Source organism: Nyctereutes procyonoides, unplaced genomic scaffold (assembly GCF_905146905.1).
Source record: "Nyctereutes procyonoides isolate TBG_1078 unplaced genomic scaffold, NYPRO_anot_genome, whole genome shotgun sequence".
Lineage (NCBI taxonomy): Eukaryota > Metazoa > Chordata > Mammalia > Carnivora > Canidae > Nyctereutes > Nyctereutes procyonoides.
In genome coordinates this window covers 18,398,485-18,412,979 of record NW_026575048.1, presented here as the reverse complement: position 1 = coordinate 18,412,979, position 14,495 = coordinate 18,398,485, and the positions used below count along the sequence as shown (strand labels likewise).

The 14,495-nt window shown below is 47.3% G+C and overlaps 1 protein-coding gene across 2 annotated transcripts; it reads right to left on the bottom strand.

The window, feature by feature from the left end:
• Nucleotides 1–2,947: 2,947 nt before the first annotated feature.
• FKBP1B (FKBP prolyl isomerase 1B) lies at nt 2,948–13,212 on the bottom strand. 2 transcript variants are annotated; one of them, XM_055327358.1, is made up of 4 exons: nt 13,057–13,212; nt 8,865–8,912; nt 4,686–4,798; nt 2,948–3,598 (listed from the first exon to the last, which is right to left on the bottom strand). In XM_055327358.1, exons 1-4 carry the CDS (start codon nt 13,091–13,093, stop codon nt 3,554–3,556), a joined length of 243 nt encoding a protein of 80 aa, XP_055183333.1. In that variant the 5' UTR covers nt 13,094–13,212; the 3' UTR covers nt 2,948–3,553. The 2 variants fall into 2 exon arrangements, with proteins under 2 accessions (XP_055183333.1, XP_055183332.1); XM_055327357.1 differs by having other exon boundaries at nt 2,948–3,553; nt 13,057–13,208.
• Between the last annotated feature and the right edge of the window lie 1,283 nt (nt 13,213–14,495).

Sequence of the window (14,495 nt, the reverse complement as noted above, 5' to 3'; positions counted from 1 at the left end):
ACCCCATCCTTAAAATAGAAGTCCGTTCTAGAAGTGGCCATTCAGATGACAGCACATTGTTAGAAATTTGAGAGCATGCTTCTTGGGTAGTGGTGGTAGTTGTTACAAGTCTAAGATTGGATTATGCAGTCTTTTCCTTTAGGTAATAAGTGTCTATGGATATCTTGGTCCTTAGCTCATAGTATATCTTTGCCCTAAATAGAATATTTAATGCTAAAAAATTTTTAAGAAGAATATTTAATGCTTATTCTTATAATAATACGCTCCCATGGCATTGAAGTAGTATGGTTATTACCACATTCATCATAGCTTGGCAGCTTGGAGGAGATAGCTATAATTTTCTTTTTATAGTTTAGGCATGGGCCAAATGGAAAAAACATGGACCAATTGTTTTGTATATAACTATAACCCAAAACCAATTTGAAGGGTACAACCACTGAATCATTTAAATTGACAAAAAACATCTGTTCTACTATTTAAATGCTAGCTTTGATATCTATGCTTGCTTTATTTTTTTATGCTTACTTTAAAATAATATGCTATTTTATACTTTTTGTACTGTCTTCTCAAAGCCTGCTATTGAAAATGAAGAACTTCTTTATTATGTCCATGCTTTTTGAAAGCACTGTAAGACTAGAAAGAACCATTTCTAAGAAGGGCAAGGAGATAATAAAGGAGCCATAGCTTTTTCTTCTGAATGCTTTTATGAATTCCTTATTAATTTGTGTAATTCATGCTGTGCCTTTAGGTATTTACCAATGTAAAACTAATTTTCTAAAAGACTTTTTTTGTAAGAGGAAAACAGACTTCTAGTGTGTTTTGTCTAAGTGGCAGACTGGCTTGCTCTAGTGCAGTTGTTTTAAGTTAATAACAAGGGGAAATTGCTTCCACTGACAATTATGACCAGTCCCATCATTTGGATTAGTACATCTGTTAGCTGAATTTCATGACCTAAGGCTGAGTTTTAAAAATTTCAATTGTCTGGGGCGCCTGGGTGGCGCAATTGGCTGAGCGTCCAACTCTTGGTTTCCAACTAGGTCATGCATGATCTCAGGGTCGTGAGACTAAGACCCATGTTGGGCTTGGCTCTCAGCATGGAGTCTGCTTAAGTTTTTCTCTCCCTCTCCCTCTGCCCCTCCGTGGTGCACATGTGTGCACAAGCGTACTCTGTCAAATCTTTTAAAATATTTTAAACATTAAAAAATTCCAATTTGGGGGCACCTGGCTGGCTCAGTAGAGCATGCAACTCCATCTCAGGGTTGTAAATCTGAGCCCCACATTGGGTGTAGAAATTACTTAAAATCTTTAAAAATTCTAATTGGCAATTTTGTGGCCTGTTACACTTAAGTTATAAGAACTTGAATTCTGGAGGATCCCTGGATGGCTCAGGATAGCGCCTGCCTTTGCCTTCAGCCCACTGTGTGATCCTGGAGTCCTGGGGCAGAGTTCCATACTGGGCTCCCTGCATGGAGCCTGCTTCTCCCTCTGCCTGTGTCTCTGCCTCTGTGTGTGTGTCTCTCATGAATAAATAAATAAAATCTTTAAAAAAAAAAAAAAAAAGGACTCCCAATTCTCATTTCTTTTCCTCCATCTTGAAGCAGAGGAATATGGCCAGGACTTTCTGGAGAAAAAGGGAGTAGATAAGTAGCCAAGATGTTATGGACGCATATCATATGTATGACATGGGACATGTACCAATGAATCTATGTGGGAAACTAAGTACTAACCTACCAGCCTCTCCTCAATCTTTTTTTTTTTTTAGAAGGAGGTTTCTTTTTTTTTTTTTAATTTTTATTTATTTATTTATGATAGTCACAGAGAGAGAGAGAGGCAGAGACATAGGCAGAGGGAGAAGCAGGCTCCATGCACCGGGAGACCGACGTGGGATTCGATCCCGGGTCTCCAGGATCGCGCCCTGGGCCAAAGGCAGGCGCCAAACCGCTGTGCCACCCAGGGATCCCCCTCTCCTCAATCTTAATTTCAAATCCTCACTGATAGAATAACCCTATGACTAAGAGCTTTTCTCAACTTATGTCAAAAGAAAAATCTTAGCCACATTGCCCCAGGCTCCTCTGACAAACAACCAGTAAGTGGGCTGATTTTAAAACCTAACTGAGGGGGCTGCCTGGGTGGCTCAGCAGTTGGGCTTCTACCTTTGGCTCAGAGTGTGATCCTGGAGTCCCGGGATCGAGTCCCACATTGGGCTCCCTGCATGGAGTCTGCTTCTCCCTCTGCCTATGTCTCTGCCTCTGTGTGTGTGTGTCTCTCATGAATAAATAAATAAAATCTTAAAAATAAATTATAATAATAATAAAAACCTAACTGGGAATTCACATAAGTTACAGTAAATATAGATGAAAAATAAGCAGTATATGCATAAACAAGTTCAGAATCATACATTCTTCTCAGAAATCATACCGCAGTGTAAGAGCAAATCTAGATGAAACTAAGTAGTAAATCTAAAACTCAGAATCACACATTCTTTTCAAAAGTAACTTCCCAGTGTGAGTTAGTATATGGCTCCAAGACCTAACCCACTTCATTTGTCCAGGCACAGTGTTCCTTTCCTTCTGGGTGAGGGGAAGGAACTTGTCCCTCTTAAGTCCAAACAAAGAGAGACTGCAAGGTCACATACAGTGCTCAAGTCCTATGTTGGGTTGCTCTTCTATGAGGTTTGAACACAATATATTCCTTCAGTTATTCAGAGAAGAATTCTGAGCCTATGAGGCAAAGGGCAAGTTAATACCTTGTAGGGCTGCTTAGGGGGTTGGTGGCAATTTTATTTAAAAACACGTTGAACAAGGCTCAGCATGTACAAAATTCACATCATAGCTATTATGTTTATTATCATTCCTGGCTATTTGGAAGGCTCCTTTCTACTTCCCAAGGGCAACTGGTTTATGCAGTCCTTAAAGCACTCCCTTCCTATAATAAGGATGGACAGGAATTTGTCAAGCACAGAGCCTTTATTTTACATATCATTTCCAAAGAGGACATTGTGTAAGTCAGCAGCCAACAGAATTTGTAAGAGAGAAAGTGACAGCAAAGGTAACTGGCTCAAGTCCCTCTGTGTATACCATGTACATTTCACGTCTGAGCACCTTGTGTGTCTGGCTTAAGTAAGGCAGTGTAGATTGTGCGAACAAGAAATCTGTATTATGTGATCAGAAATGGCTACTACATGCATCACGCAAAATGCACAACCTGAAATGTTTTGATCTGCAACCAAAGTTTCCTCAAGCAAAGATGTGCGTAAACGATGAACACATACAGAGCAACTTGGTCAGAGAATGGATGATGCTGTGGGGCAGTGAGGTTAGCGCACTGATCAAGAGCCCCAAGCAGGAGGAGCCGTCCCAGTGGCAGAGCAGGCTGGGAGGGTGAGCAGCAGCCATCTCCAGCCACCTTGCGTTCTTTCCTGCCTTCACTCTAGGTTGAGCAGCTCCACGTCAAAGATGAGGGTGGCATTGGGAGGGATGACACCAGGGTGGCCCGTGGCTCCATACGCCACATCAGGGGTGCAGGTCAGCTTCGCCCTCTGCCCCAAGCTCATCTAGCAGGGATGGGGGCAGATGGGAAGAGGAGAAAGAGGACCCAGCTTGATTTAAAAGAAAAAAGTAAGATAACTATGGCATTTTCCCAAACCATCCTCAAGGTAACTCTGAAGATCTGAGATGATTTTTCTATGCTCACTTCATACTGAAGTGATGCAGAACTCAGATTCTGCCTCAGACCAGCAGAGACTTCACTGTAAGACAATAACATCCACAAAGTAGTCCCAAATTCATTCATGCAACAACCATTGCTGGTTATTCAATTAGCGCATGGCCCCAACACTTCAATTTGTTCATTATTGTTCCTGACTCTCTTCCAAAAGAACCTAAAGAGGGTGTATAGAGAGCGCATGTACTGTACACTTTCCAGGAGGTAACAAGAGCAGTCCATTAAAGACATGAAGCAATCAGAGGCCATCACAAGGTCGGGAAGGCTAAGAGAGCTACTCTAACAGAGCATCGTCTGTCCTCAGAGACCAAGGGAGAAGAGCATGAACCAGGGCTCATCCCAGCAGTCATCAACAACACCTGGCACTTGTGGGACAACTGGTGAGATTTGAATAAACCGATTTTTAAATTTTGAATAATAACCAACTCAAAAATTTGAATGGATCACTTAATAGTACTGTATCCATGTTAATGTGTAACTGATCACAAATTAATGTAATCTGATCATTGTACTATGGTTATATAAAATGTTAACATTTGGGGAAACTGGGTAAAGAATATATGGGAACTATTTCTGTGATATTTTTGCAAGTCTGAAATTGTTGGGGTTTTTTTAAGTTAAAAACAAACAAAAACAAAAAAACCACCTTGGCTTCCCCTATCCCGAGTCTCCTGCTGCGTCAGTCCCAGACAGCTGGTAGCTCACAGCCCTCTGAAGCTAGTTCTGAGCAGGCCTGGAGGGATGTGCATGGAATGAGAGACCCCAGTGACTTAAAGGGGTCATGCTGGCAATGAAAGGGAAGGGGTGGGGGGCACAAAGCCAAGGACTGAATCTCGATGGTGTAACCATGCCCCGGCAGTGGAGTCAAAGTGGCAGCGGTCTGTGATAGGTCAAGAGCAGCGTACTGAGTCCGGACTCTTGACTCCTCAAATCCCCCCTAATGATTAGAATTCCCATCCTACCTGGGCTGCACCCTCTTCAAAACCCTTGATGACTTCCTGTTTGCCAATTCTGAACTTGAAAGGTTTGTTTCTGTCTCTGGATGAATCGAATTTCTTCCCATTTTGGAGCATTCCTGTGAAAGCAAGAAGAGGATGGAGAAGAGCTGTGGTCATGAATTAACTCCCAGGTCTGGGTCCACATGTCTAAAATGGAATTCCTGTTCCGCACAAACCAGCGCCTCTTCTCATCTCTCCACCAGTCCTGTTGCCCAAGCAAGCAACCCGGGTACTTCTCTCTGCCTTACCCCACATACAGCCTATCACTAAATCCTCCATCATCTCTCTACCTCCTCCATTTCTACCGCCACCGGCCTGTGACTGTACCATATCACCATCACGTCTCACCTGTATGAGACATGTCTCACGCCCTCTAACTGGTCTTTCTACTTCACTCTCACTCCTCCATTCCAGTCTCCACACTATACCCAGAATGACTGTCTTTTGCAAACATATATAGGATCATATTACTCCCTTGCTTACAATACGTCAATAGCTCCCTGTGGCAGCTTCCAAATGCCTACACTGCACTTCAAGACCTGGAGACTGCCTGCCTGATAACCTCTCTCTGCTCTCCCCTGCCTTTCCTTCCCACCATGTCCTATTCAGGTCACACCTTTCTCAAATACCTCTGCACTGTACAACCTTTACTGGTTTTCACAAGGTCCCCCAACATGTAAAACCCAAAGGCCTTATCACCCCTCCCTGCAAAGAACAGTGCAAAGTGACCCAGTCATTGGTGGACCCCAGGAAAAGGGCCGGTTTGAACCAGGAACACTGATGCTGTCTCCCAACAGGGGAGCATCCCTGAGCTTCCAGGGGTAGTTGCTTTGTCATCCCTGAAGTACAAATCCTGTGTTATCCTTGCCGCCAAAGGCTCAAGAGCTGTGTTTCTGTTTTTAGTTCTTATTGGTGATTGGCTCAAAGATCAGACCTTCTGTAAACAATTGTCTTCCAAGGATTTCTCCCTGCAGCCCTCAGACCACAACAAAAGACAGTTTGAGACCACAGAAAGATCTGGCCTATAAGTTCAGAGATTGGATTCTGACTTCATTCTGGCACAAAGTTATTGTGTAAAGTTAGGCAAATCACTTCCTTTGTCATGGCCTCAGATTTGCCATGTTTGACATGGGAGGTCTGGATAAGTTTAGTGTCTGAGCATCTCTGACTCCACTTCCTAATTCCTACCATTTAAATGTATATAAGGGAGAGTCTCATTTTCTTGCTTTCTGGGTAGAATGAATTGGACTCTTGCCCTAGGTATGAAATCAAGCAAAGGAGAAAATCCTGTGGCTACACAGATGGATACTAAAGAGATCAAATACAAACTCGTGCACAAATACAGGTTGCTAAGATATTCAGACACACAGAGATACTCACGGGCACTTATGCACACACATTCAGAAGAAAAATCCTAATGGTGAAACAGATGCTAAGAAAATATTTAAGTCCACGAATCTACATCCATTCACACAGACACATACTTGGACAAATACACATATGGATAAGCACACACACACACTCCCTTTGAAGAGTGGCTTTCTCATTCCTCAATTTTTTCAGGTTTCATATGACTCAGTATACTTCAGACCATATACAGTTATCTACTGCTACAAGTTCAGCCAAAACCATGCAGCCCAGAAACAGACCCACATATATATGGTTACCTGATTCAACAAAGGTGTCACGGCATTGCAACAGATAAAGGATTTCTTTTTTAAGATTTTACTTATTTATTCATGAGAGACACACAGAGAGAGAGAGGCAGAGACATAGGCAGAGGGAGAAGTAGGCTCCTCACAGGGAGCCCGATGTGGGACTTGATCCCAGGACTCTGGTATCACACCCTGAGCCAAAGGCCGACACTCAACCGCTGAGCCATCAAGGCGTCCCAGGATGATTTTTTTCATTTTTTTAATTAATGTTGCTGGGTCAATTGCATATCCATATGGAGAAAAAAAATGAATCTTGACCCCTATTTTATGCACACACAAAAATCGATTCCAGAGGAATCACAGACTTAAATATGAAAAATAAAATAATAAAGCTTTACAAGATAATAAACAGAAGAATGTCTTCATGATTTAGGGGCAGACAAAGATTTCTGAGCTGAACACAAAAGTACTAACTATAAGGGAAAAGATCGATACATAGGACTTCATTAAAATTAAGAACTTCTATTAAAAAAATGCCATTAATAGAGTAAAAAGACAAGCCCTGGCATGGAAAGTGATTAGAATCAGTAGAGCTAACAAAAGACTCATATCCAGAATATATAAAGAATTCCTGGGGTGGCTGGGTGGCTCAGTCGGCTAAGTGGTTACACATCTGACTCCTGATTTCTGCTCAGGTCATGATCACAGTCATGATCTCAGGTCGTGATCTCAGGTGAGACTGAGCCCTGGGTCAGGCTCTGCTCTGGGTGTGAAGCCTGTTTTTAAGATTCTCTCTCTTCCTCTTCCCTTGCCCTTTCCTCCTCCTCCCCTTTCTCTCTCCCAAATAAATAAATAAATCTTAAAAAAAAAAAAAATATATATATATATATATATATATATATATATATATATATATATATTGAGTAAAGTAAGCCAAACCCAGAAGAATACATACTCTATGAGTCCATTTATATGATATTCAATAACAGGCCAACCCAATCGATGGAGACAAAAATGTGACTGCTGGTTACCTTCAGGGAGGTGTAATGACTTGGGGGAGGCATGAGGGAGATGCCTGCAGGTTCTGGAAGTGTGTTGATCTGGGTGGTGGTTACAGAAGTGTAATCACTTTGAAAAATTTCATGGAACTGGACATCTTGGATTTCTGTTCTCTACTGTATTTATATTTAATTTAAAAATTTACCAAAAAGTCCCATACTGTCTCTGGCTGGGTTTGATGAGATGATCCCCCTCCCCAAACCAGAGGCACTCATGGCTCTTAGTGTTTAACCCACATTGCCTGCTCTCTGTATCTACTATGAAAGTCTTTGTAAAAGGGTGTTGTGGTTTTAGTAACTTGATAAGTACGAGTCTGTCTACAACATGTAGAACAGATAAATCAATTACACAGGTCAGAGGCCCCAGAGGACTCATGGTAATTAGGCCACATCACCGGGAGATAAAACAGCTCTAGCGCCCTGACGTCAGCGACCCGCAACACAGCTGTTGAGAAATACCCACACTGTCTGCCTAGATTTAACCTGGCACTTCACACTGGCCCAGAGAACTGCTAAAAATGGCCCCATCTGAATACGTCCTAGGAATTAAACTGGCCTTGCTGTCTGCTAAGTGGCTGTCACCAACTTTGCCACATTGGGAAACAGGTCACAAGGCAGAGCACTCGCCCCTCTTGGAACAAATACCTGCTCGTGATCTTCCTGCCAGCAGTCCTCAGGAACTCCATCTAGAATGTTCCTCAGCCCACCTGATCTTCCAATACAGAGCATCCAAGAGGGATCAGCGAGATGTGGGCCCTCCTCCAATGCCCACAGCACCCTGAGACAGGCACTGCTGTCACCACCAGCCCCCTGGCTCTCACACTGCATCAGAGCCTCTGGATCACTGGTCTCCCCCACTTCTCACAGCCCCAAAGAAGGAAGGAATCCTCTCTATTCATCTGTGTGTCTCCAGTACCCAGCATAGCATCTTGCACACAGTAGGTGCTCAAAAAGAGTAGGAGAATCGGATAGTCTATTTTTGAAAAAAAAAAAAAAAAGAAAGAAAGAAAGAAAGAAATGCTGAGGAGACCAGGGGCCTCCTCTTCTCTAATAATATTGTAGGAGTAAAAAGGAGTCCGCAGGGAAGATCAAGTCTCTCGAAGTTTTAAGAAGGGATTTCTAAATATCAGACAGAACCAGGAAGGCCGGGCTCCATGCTGCCCACAACAGAGGGAAGAGAATGGAGGTGGCTGGCTCAGTTAGAGGCTAGCTCCAAGGATGGTACAAGTGTGGAAGGGGTAATCTTGCAAGCCTCCTTTCCCATGCCCACAAGACTGACTTGAGAAGTGGGGGACAGCCGGTCAGAGGGAGACGGCTCTCTTAGGGTTTGGGCCTGATCCAGGGAGCAAATATCTCTGGAGGGGAGTATCAGAAGAGGGACCTCTTTGGGAGGGGCAGGTCTGGGTGAAGTCTGAGGGAGCAAAGCCTACCTGTGTAGTGCACCACACACGTCTGTCCCTTCTTGGGGAATGTCCTTCCTGCAAGGAGACATGAGGGCAGATGAATGAATAAGGTATTGGAAAAAGTCACCTGGAACATTCAGCCCAGAGGTCTGGCCCACATTCCCCTCCACACCAAGGAGATGCCCATGGTGCTAGTTCTGGCTCTGTGCCTTGTATGAGCCAGATCAGTCACTTCACCTCTTTTTTTTTTTAATTTTTTTAAATTTATTTATGATAGAGAGAGAGAGAGAGAGAGGCAGAGACATAGGCAGAGGGAGAAGCAGGCTCCATGCACCGAGAGCCCGACATGGGATCTGATCCTGGGTCTCCAGGATCGCGCCCTGGGCCGAAGGCAGGCGCCAAACCGCTGCGCCACCCAGGGATCCCTACTTCACCTCTCTTTATGTGATTTGAATTTTATTCCCTTGGGTTCCTCAGTTCCACTCTCCTCATTATTCTCCTTTCTTTGATTGCTCTTTTTACTTTCCTTCATCCATTCCACAAACATTTACTGGACTAGATTCCAGAAACACAGAGCAATCTATGAACTCATGGTGAAGTCAGGGAAAGAGACACATAAATAAATGATAGATTATAATGCAGGATAATGACTGCAATCAAGGATTAATAAGCATACTCATTCACAAATATTTACAGAGTACCTACTATATATAAAGCCTGGGCCTGATTTACAGTAGTAAATCAAACAGACAAGATACCTACTCCTTTGGAGTTACATTCTAATAGAGGGAAACAAACAGGACTCAAATAAACAAGACAATTATAAACTATAATAATTCTCTAAAGGAAATAGACACAATGACAAGTTAAAGAGAGACACACAATGAGGGTGCCCGGGTGGCTCAGTTGGTTAAGCATCTGCCTTGGGCTCAGGTCATGACCCCAGGGTCCTGAGATTGAGTCCTACATCATCAGGCTCTCTGCTCAGCGGGGAGTCTGCTTCTCCCTCTGCCATCCCGACTCCCACTCCGCCCCATGCGCTCACGCTCATTCTCTCTCTCTCTCTCTGTCAAATAAATAAAATCTTTAAATAGAGAGAATAAGGGAGAGAGACACAATGGACAGACCACTTTAGAAAGGACCATCCAGGATGGCCTCCAAAAAAAGGTGACATTTGGGCTGGATCTTGAAGGATGAGCAAAATGCTGGGAAAAGCACTGCAGGAAGAGGCAGCTGCAAGTGCATAGACCTTGAGGTAGGAATGGATTGGAGCATTTGCAGAATAGAAAGAAGGCTGGGTGACGGGAAAGAAGGGAGGGAGAAGGAGACAAGTAGGAAAGAGCAGGATCATGCAGATCATGCCAGACATTGGACATCGTGGAGCTGGATTTAACTCCAAGCGCAATAGGAAGGCACTGGAGAGTTTTAAGCAAGATGATGACATAATCTGAATTAAGATTTTATAAGATCACTCTGGCTGCTGCCTGTAGGATGGACGATTAGGCGCCTGTTGCAATAATCCAGACAGGAAATCAATTATGGCTTGAATTAACGTGGTGGCAGCAGAGAAGAGAGCAAAATAGATACGTTTGGGAAACGGGGCTGACAGAGTACATTAATGGAATGGAGATGGGGTCCAGGAGGAGGGACAAGGAGAAATCAAGTACAATGCTTGGGTTTTCAGTTTGGGCAATTGGACGTATGGTGGAACGAACTAATTCCAGGTGGGGAAGACTGGGGAGGAGCAGATTTGAGCAGTTGGCAGTCTTGAAATGCCTATTAGACATCTGAGTTTATATTGCAAGTAGGCAGATGGAGGGTCTGCACTGGAGGTATAAATCTGGGTGGAATTTAAAGCCATAGGCCTGGATAACAAAGCTTTTGGAGGCAAACAAGTGAGCCAACATGTAGAGGACTCTATGGGAGCCCAGGAAAGCATCAGAGAGGAGATAAGGGTTAAACTGGATCTTAAAAGATGACTAGTTTGCCAGAGGAAGTTAAAGGAGATAATCTGGGAAGAACTGATGACACATTCAAAGGCCTGGAGTCTAGCACTAGTGGGATCCCTGTCTGGCTCACTGCTGTTAACCCCAGGGCCTAGCACATAGTACATGTTCAATAAATATTTGCAGAATGACTGATGTGTTTTAACAACTTTGCAGGAAGCTTGCTGAAGCTACAGAAAAAGGTGGTAGTGGGGGTAGGGGCTGTAGTAAGAGCCTGCCCTAGTGTGGAAGGTAAGACCAGGCTAGATTACTATCTGTCTGAGAAGGAAATGGAAGATTCATTAAAGCACAAGGCACGGGGATAAGGTAGGAGGGGAGCAGAAGGGAATGGGAACCTAAAATAGGCATTTTAAAGACTCCTCAGGCTATGGTGTGGAAAATAGGTAGTGAGTTAGGGAGGCCAGATGGAAGGCAGAGAGGTCAGACTGGACGTGTGGAGATCAATGTAGAGGATGTGCAGAAAGCCCGATGAGAGACCATCATCTGAACCAGGGCAGGGGCTAAACGGATGGAGCCTAGAGAATTTCAGCAGAAGGACCAAGTCCTACCAGACTTGCTGCGGGGCTTCACTTAGAATGGTGTCCCCAGCCTAACAATACAGTAGCTTGGCCCTTCTATGCCTTCTTGACTCAAGGGTTTAGCCTGTTAAAGCAGAAGGCCAAGGTTTTTTCAGGCTTTCTCGAAAAATCTAATCTCCCTCAAAAAAAAAAAAAAAATGGTCCTTGTCCTTGGCCAGAAAGGGAGGATAAGCAGAGAAAACTCTAAAGGCTACTTTGAGTCAGGGAAAATGGAAGAGGCCTCCAGCTCCCTGGGAGATCTCAATGGCAATTTCCCTGGGGTGTGACAAGGTCTCAGAGAGATACTTCCTGGGACCCAGCACTATCGTTCTCAGTGGGGGCAGAGAAGCCTGTACCTGCAGGGTGACAGGGATCCGGACTGGGACTGCCTTTTAACAAGGAGGGTGGGGATCCCTGGGTGGTGCAGCGGTTTGGCGCCTGCCTTTGGCCCAGGGTGGGATCCTGGAGACCCGGGATCAAATCCCACGTCGGGCTCCCGGTGCATGGAGCCTGCTTCTCCCTCTGCCTGTGTCTCTACCTCTCTCTCTCTCTCTCTCTCTGTGACTATCATAAATAAATAAAAATTTAAAAAAAAATTAAAAAAAAAATAACAAGGAGGGTGGCCTAGAACCAAGAGGTCTTCCAATTTCCTAGAGAGGGTGGGGGTTGTCAGACATGTCTCACATGAAGTTTGTCTGTCAAATTCTGCAGAAACGGGGGCTCTGGACTGGATTAAGTGTCATTTAAAATTTTTTTAAATAAGCTATCCCTTGCACATCCAGACCCAATTATACAAGAGATGTCTGGCTGGGGAAAGTGAGTGGTGCCGCTCCTGGCTGGGGGGGCGGGGGGGCAGGGAAAGGGGAAATACAGAGGAGTGCTTGGGCGTGGGGAGGACAAGGAGCATGAGTTGTTTTGGACTCGCTGAATCAGGTTTCCATGGGACATCCAGGTAGAGGTCGGGCAGCAGCTGGATAAAGGGGTCGGAGATCTGGGCTGGAGGCTTAAGTTTGGAGGCCATCGGTTTGCAGACGGTAATGAAAGCCATGGGAGTGTGCAGGATGGCTGGAGAGGCGGAGCGGGGCGGGGAGGATAAAGCAAGATGCAGAGGCGGCGGAGGGAGCGCTTCTTCCTCCCAGACGGGCTCGGGGCCCCCACAACGTCTCCCCGCCCAGCCCACGGGGGCCGCGGGAGCCGAGGCCCTCAGGGGGGCGCGTTGGAAAGGAAAAGGGTCGCCCCAAGAAGGGAACCCTTCCAGCGGTCCCCGGAGCTCACCTAGCAGGGCAGGGAGAGCAGAGCCCAACCCCTGCCCCGGGAAATTGGCAGCAGCAGACAGCCGAGGGGTTGCGGCGGCGGCGGCGGCGGCGGCGGCGCCCGAGGCCCCCGGGGCGGTGGCGGGCCGCAGACCCCCGCCTCGGCCGCCGCCTCCGATCCCCTAGGTGAGCCGGCGCGGGAGCGGAGGGCGGAGGACCGTCCGCCAGACCTGCAACAGTCCCGCCTGGGGGCTCCCCGCGCCGCCCGGTCCTGCGCCCGCCCCCGCCCCCGCCCCGGCCCCCGCCCCGCGTCGGCACCCTCCGCGCCCCCTCTGCCTCGACCCCCGCCCGCCCGGCTCCGCCCCGGGACCCTTCCTCCTCCCCCGGCTCCGCCGCCCGGTACCGTCTCCCGGGGAGATGGTCTCGATCTCCACGCCCATCGCAGTCCCACTGGCCCCGCCTCTGAGGGTCCCCGCTGCGGCCCCGACCCCGGCTCGGCTCCGGCCCCGGCCCCGCTGCGCTCCGGCTCGCCGCCCCGCCGCCACTGCAGAGCCGGAGGAGGTGCGGCGGGAGTCGGGACCTGCGCGGGGAGGGGCCACGGGGAAGGGGGCGGCGGGGCGGAGCGGGGCGGCGCGGAAAGGTGGGGTCGGCTGGGGCGGGGCCCGGGGAAGGGACCCCGGCGCGGCGGCTCCCGGGCCTGGCCGGGCCGACGCTCATTAGCTGGGGGGGGCGGTGGGGGAGGCAGAGGCCCCCGCGCATCTACGCATCCGTCCGTGTAGCCACCCCTCTCTGCATCCACTCGTCACAGATTTATCTGGCGTCTACTCTGTGCTAAGCTCTGGGGAGTCAACCCGGTCCCACCGACTAGGGGAAAGCCAGCAACTAAACCGACACTTTAAAGAGAGGCGCTCGCTCACTGCCCTGGAGTTCAGGACGTTAGGGAAGCACCCGAGAGGGTACTCGCCCTGGCTCGGCTGCCCGGACTGCAGGAGCAGTCGGGGGGTGCGCGCGGGCGGGGGGAGGGGGCGGGGGGGGGGAAGGAGGGAACCGGTCATTACCCCACTGCGATCTCCCCAAAGCCCTGGTCGCCGCCGCCCCGCGTAGTTCTCCAGCACTCACAGGTAGATTCCCACCTTCGAGGCAAAGAACAGAGCCCTGAGGATACCAATTTAATTAAAGCAGAATCGCTGTCGTCAAAGAATGAAATTTTGTGACGGGTGGGGACAGGGAGAGTTAGTTAGGGCGTGGAGTGATTCGTGCTGTGGAATGAATGAATAAATTAGACCTTGAGCTCCTCTTCCACGCTAGACCCTTCACCTCCACCCAAAAGAGTTCCAGGAATCTAGAAAAACATCTCTGGAGGAGAGGACATTTGCTTGAAGAGTGAATGGAACTTTATTCTTTCCCCCTCTCTTTTTGTCTCATCTTTCCCTGCATTGTTCTAAAAATTGACGTGAAAGCATGGTTCTGACCAGTGGCACTGGACTATAGGCACGAGGAGAAAAGCCTGAGCAAAGGCACCCAGAGTGGACCCTAGAAATGTTCTTCTTCCACCCCCACCCCCAAGGCTCCCAGGTGGTTAGGTCAGACTTGAGGATATCAGCATCGCTGAAGGAGCACTGGCTGTTTTGTTCAAGAAAGTTGATGGCCACCTGTACTATGAGGGTCAGCATCCGAAATTCCCCATGGACTGCTTCACGGCGTGGCCCAGGGTCTCCCAGGTATGCAGCTAGTCTAAAATCTAGTGATGCACTGGGTCCTTCCTTGGACTATGGTCCATGGGGAGGCACTCTTGAGGAAAGTGTAGGACAGGGGTTTGTAACTCGGATAGGTCCAGGAGCA

Bases quoted from the DNA above. Each gene is read 5' to 3' on its own strand.
- FKBP1B (XM_055327357.1), bottom strand. From the start codon at position 13,093: ATGGGCGTGGAGATCGAGACCATCTCCCCGGGAGACG. The intron at 4,799-8,864 runs GTAGGCTTTGCT...TTGCTTTCACAG, and splicing joins GTGTGTGGTGCACTACACAG to GAATGCTCCAAAATGGGAAG. The intron at 3,554-4,685 runs GTAGGATGGGAA...CATCCCTGCTAG, and splicing joins TTGAAGAGGGTGCAGCCCAG to ATGAGCTTGGGGCAGAGGGC.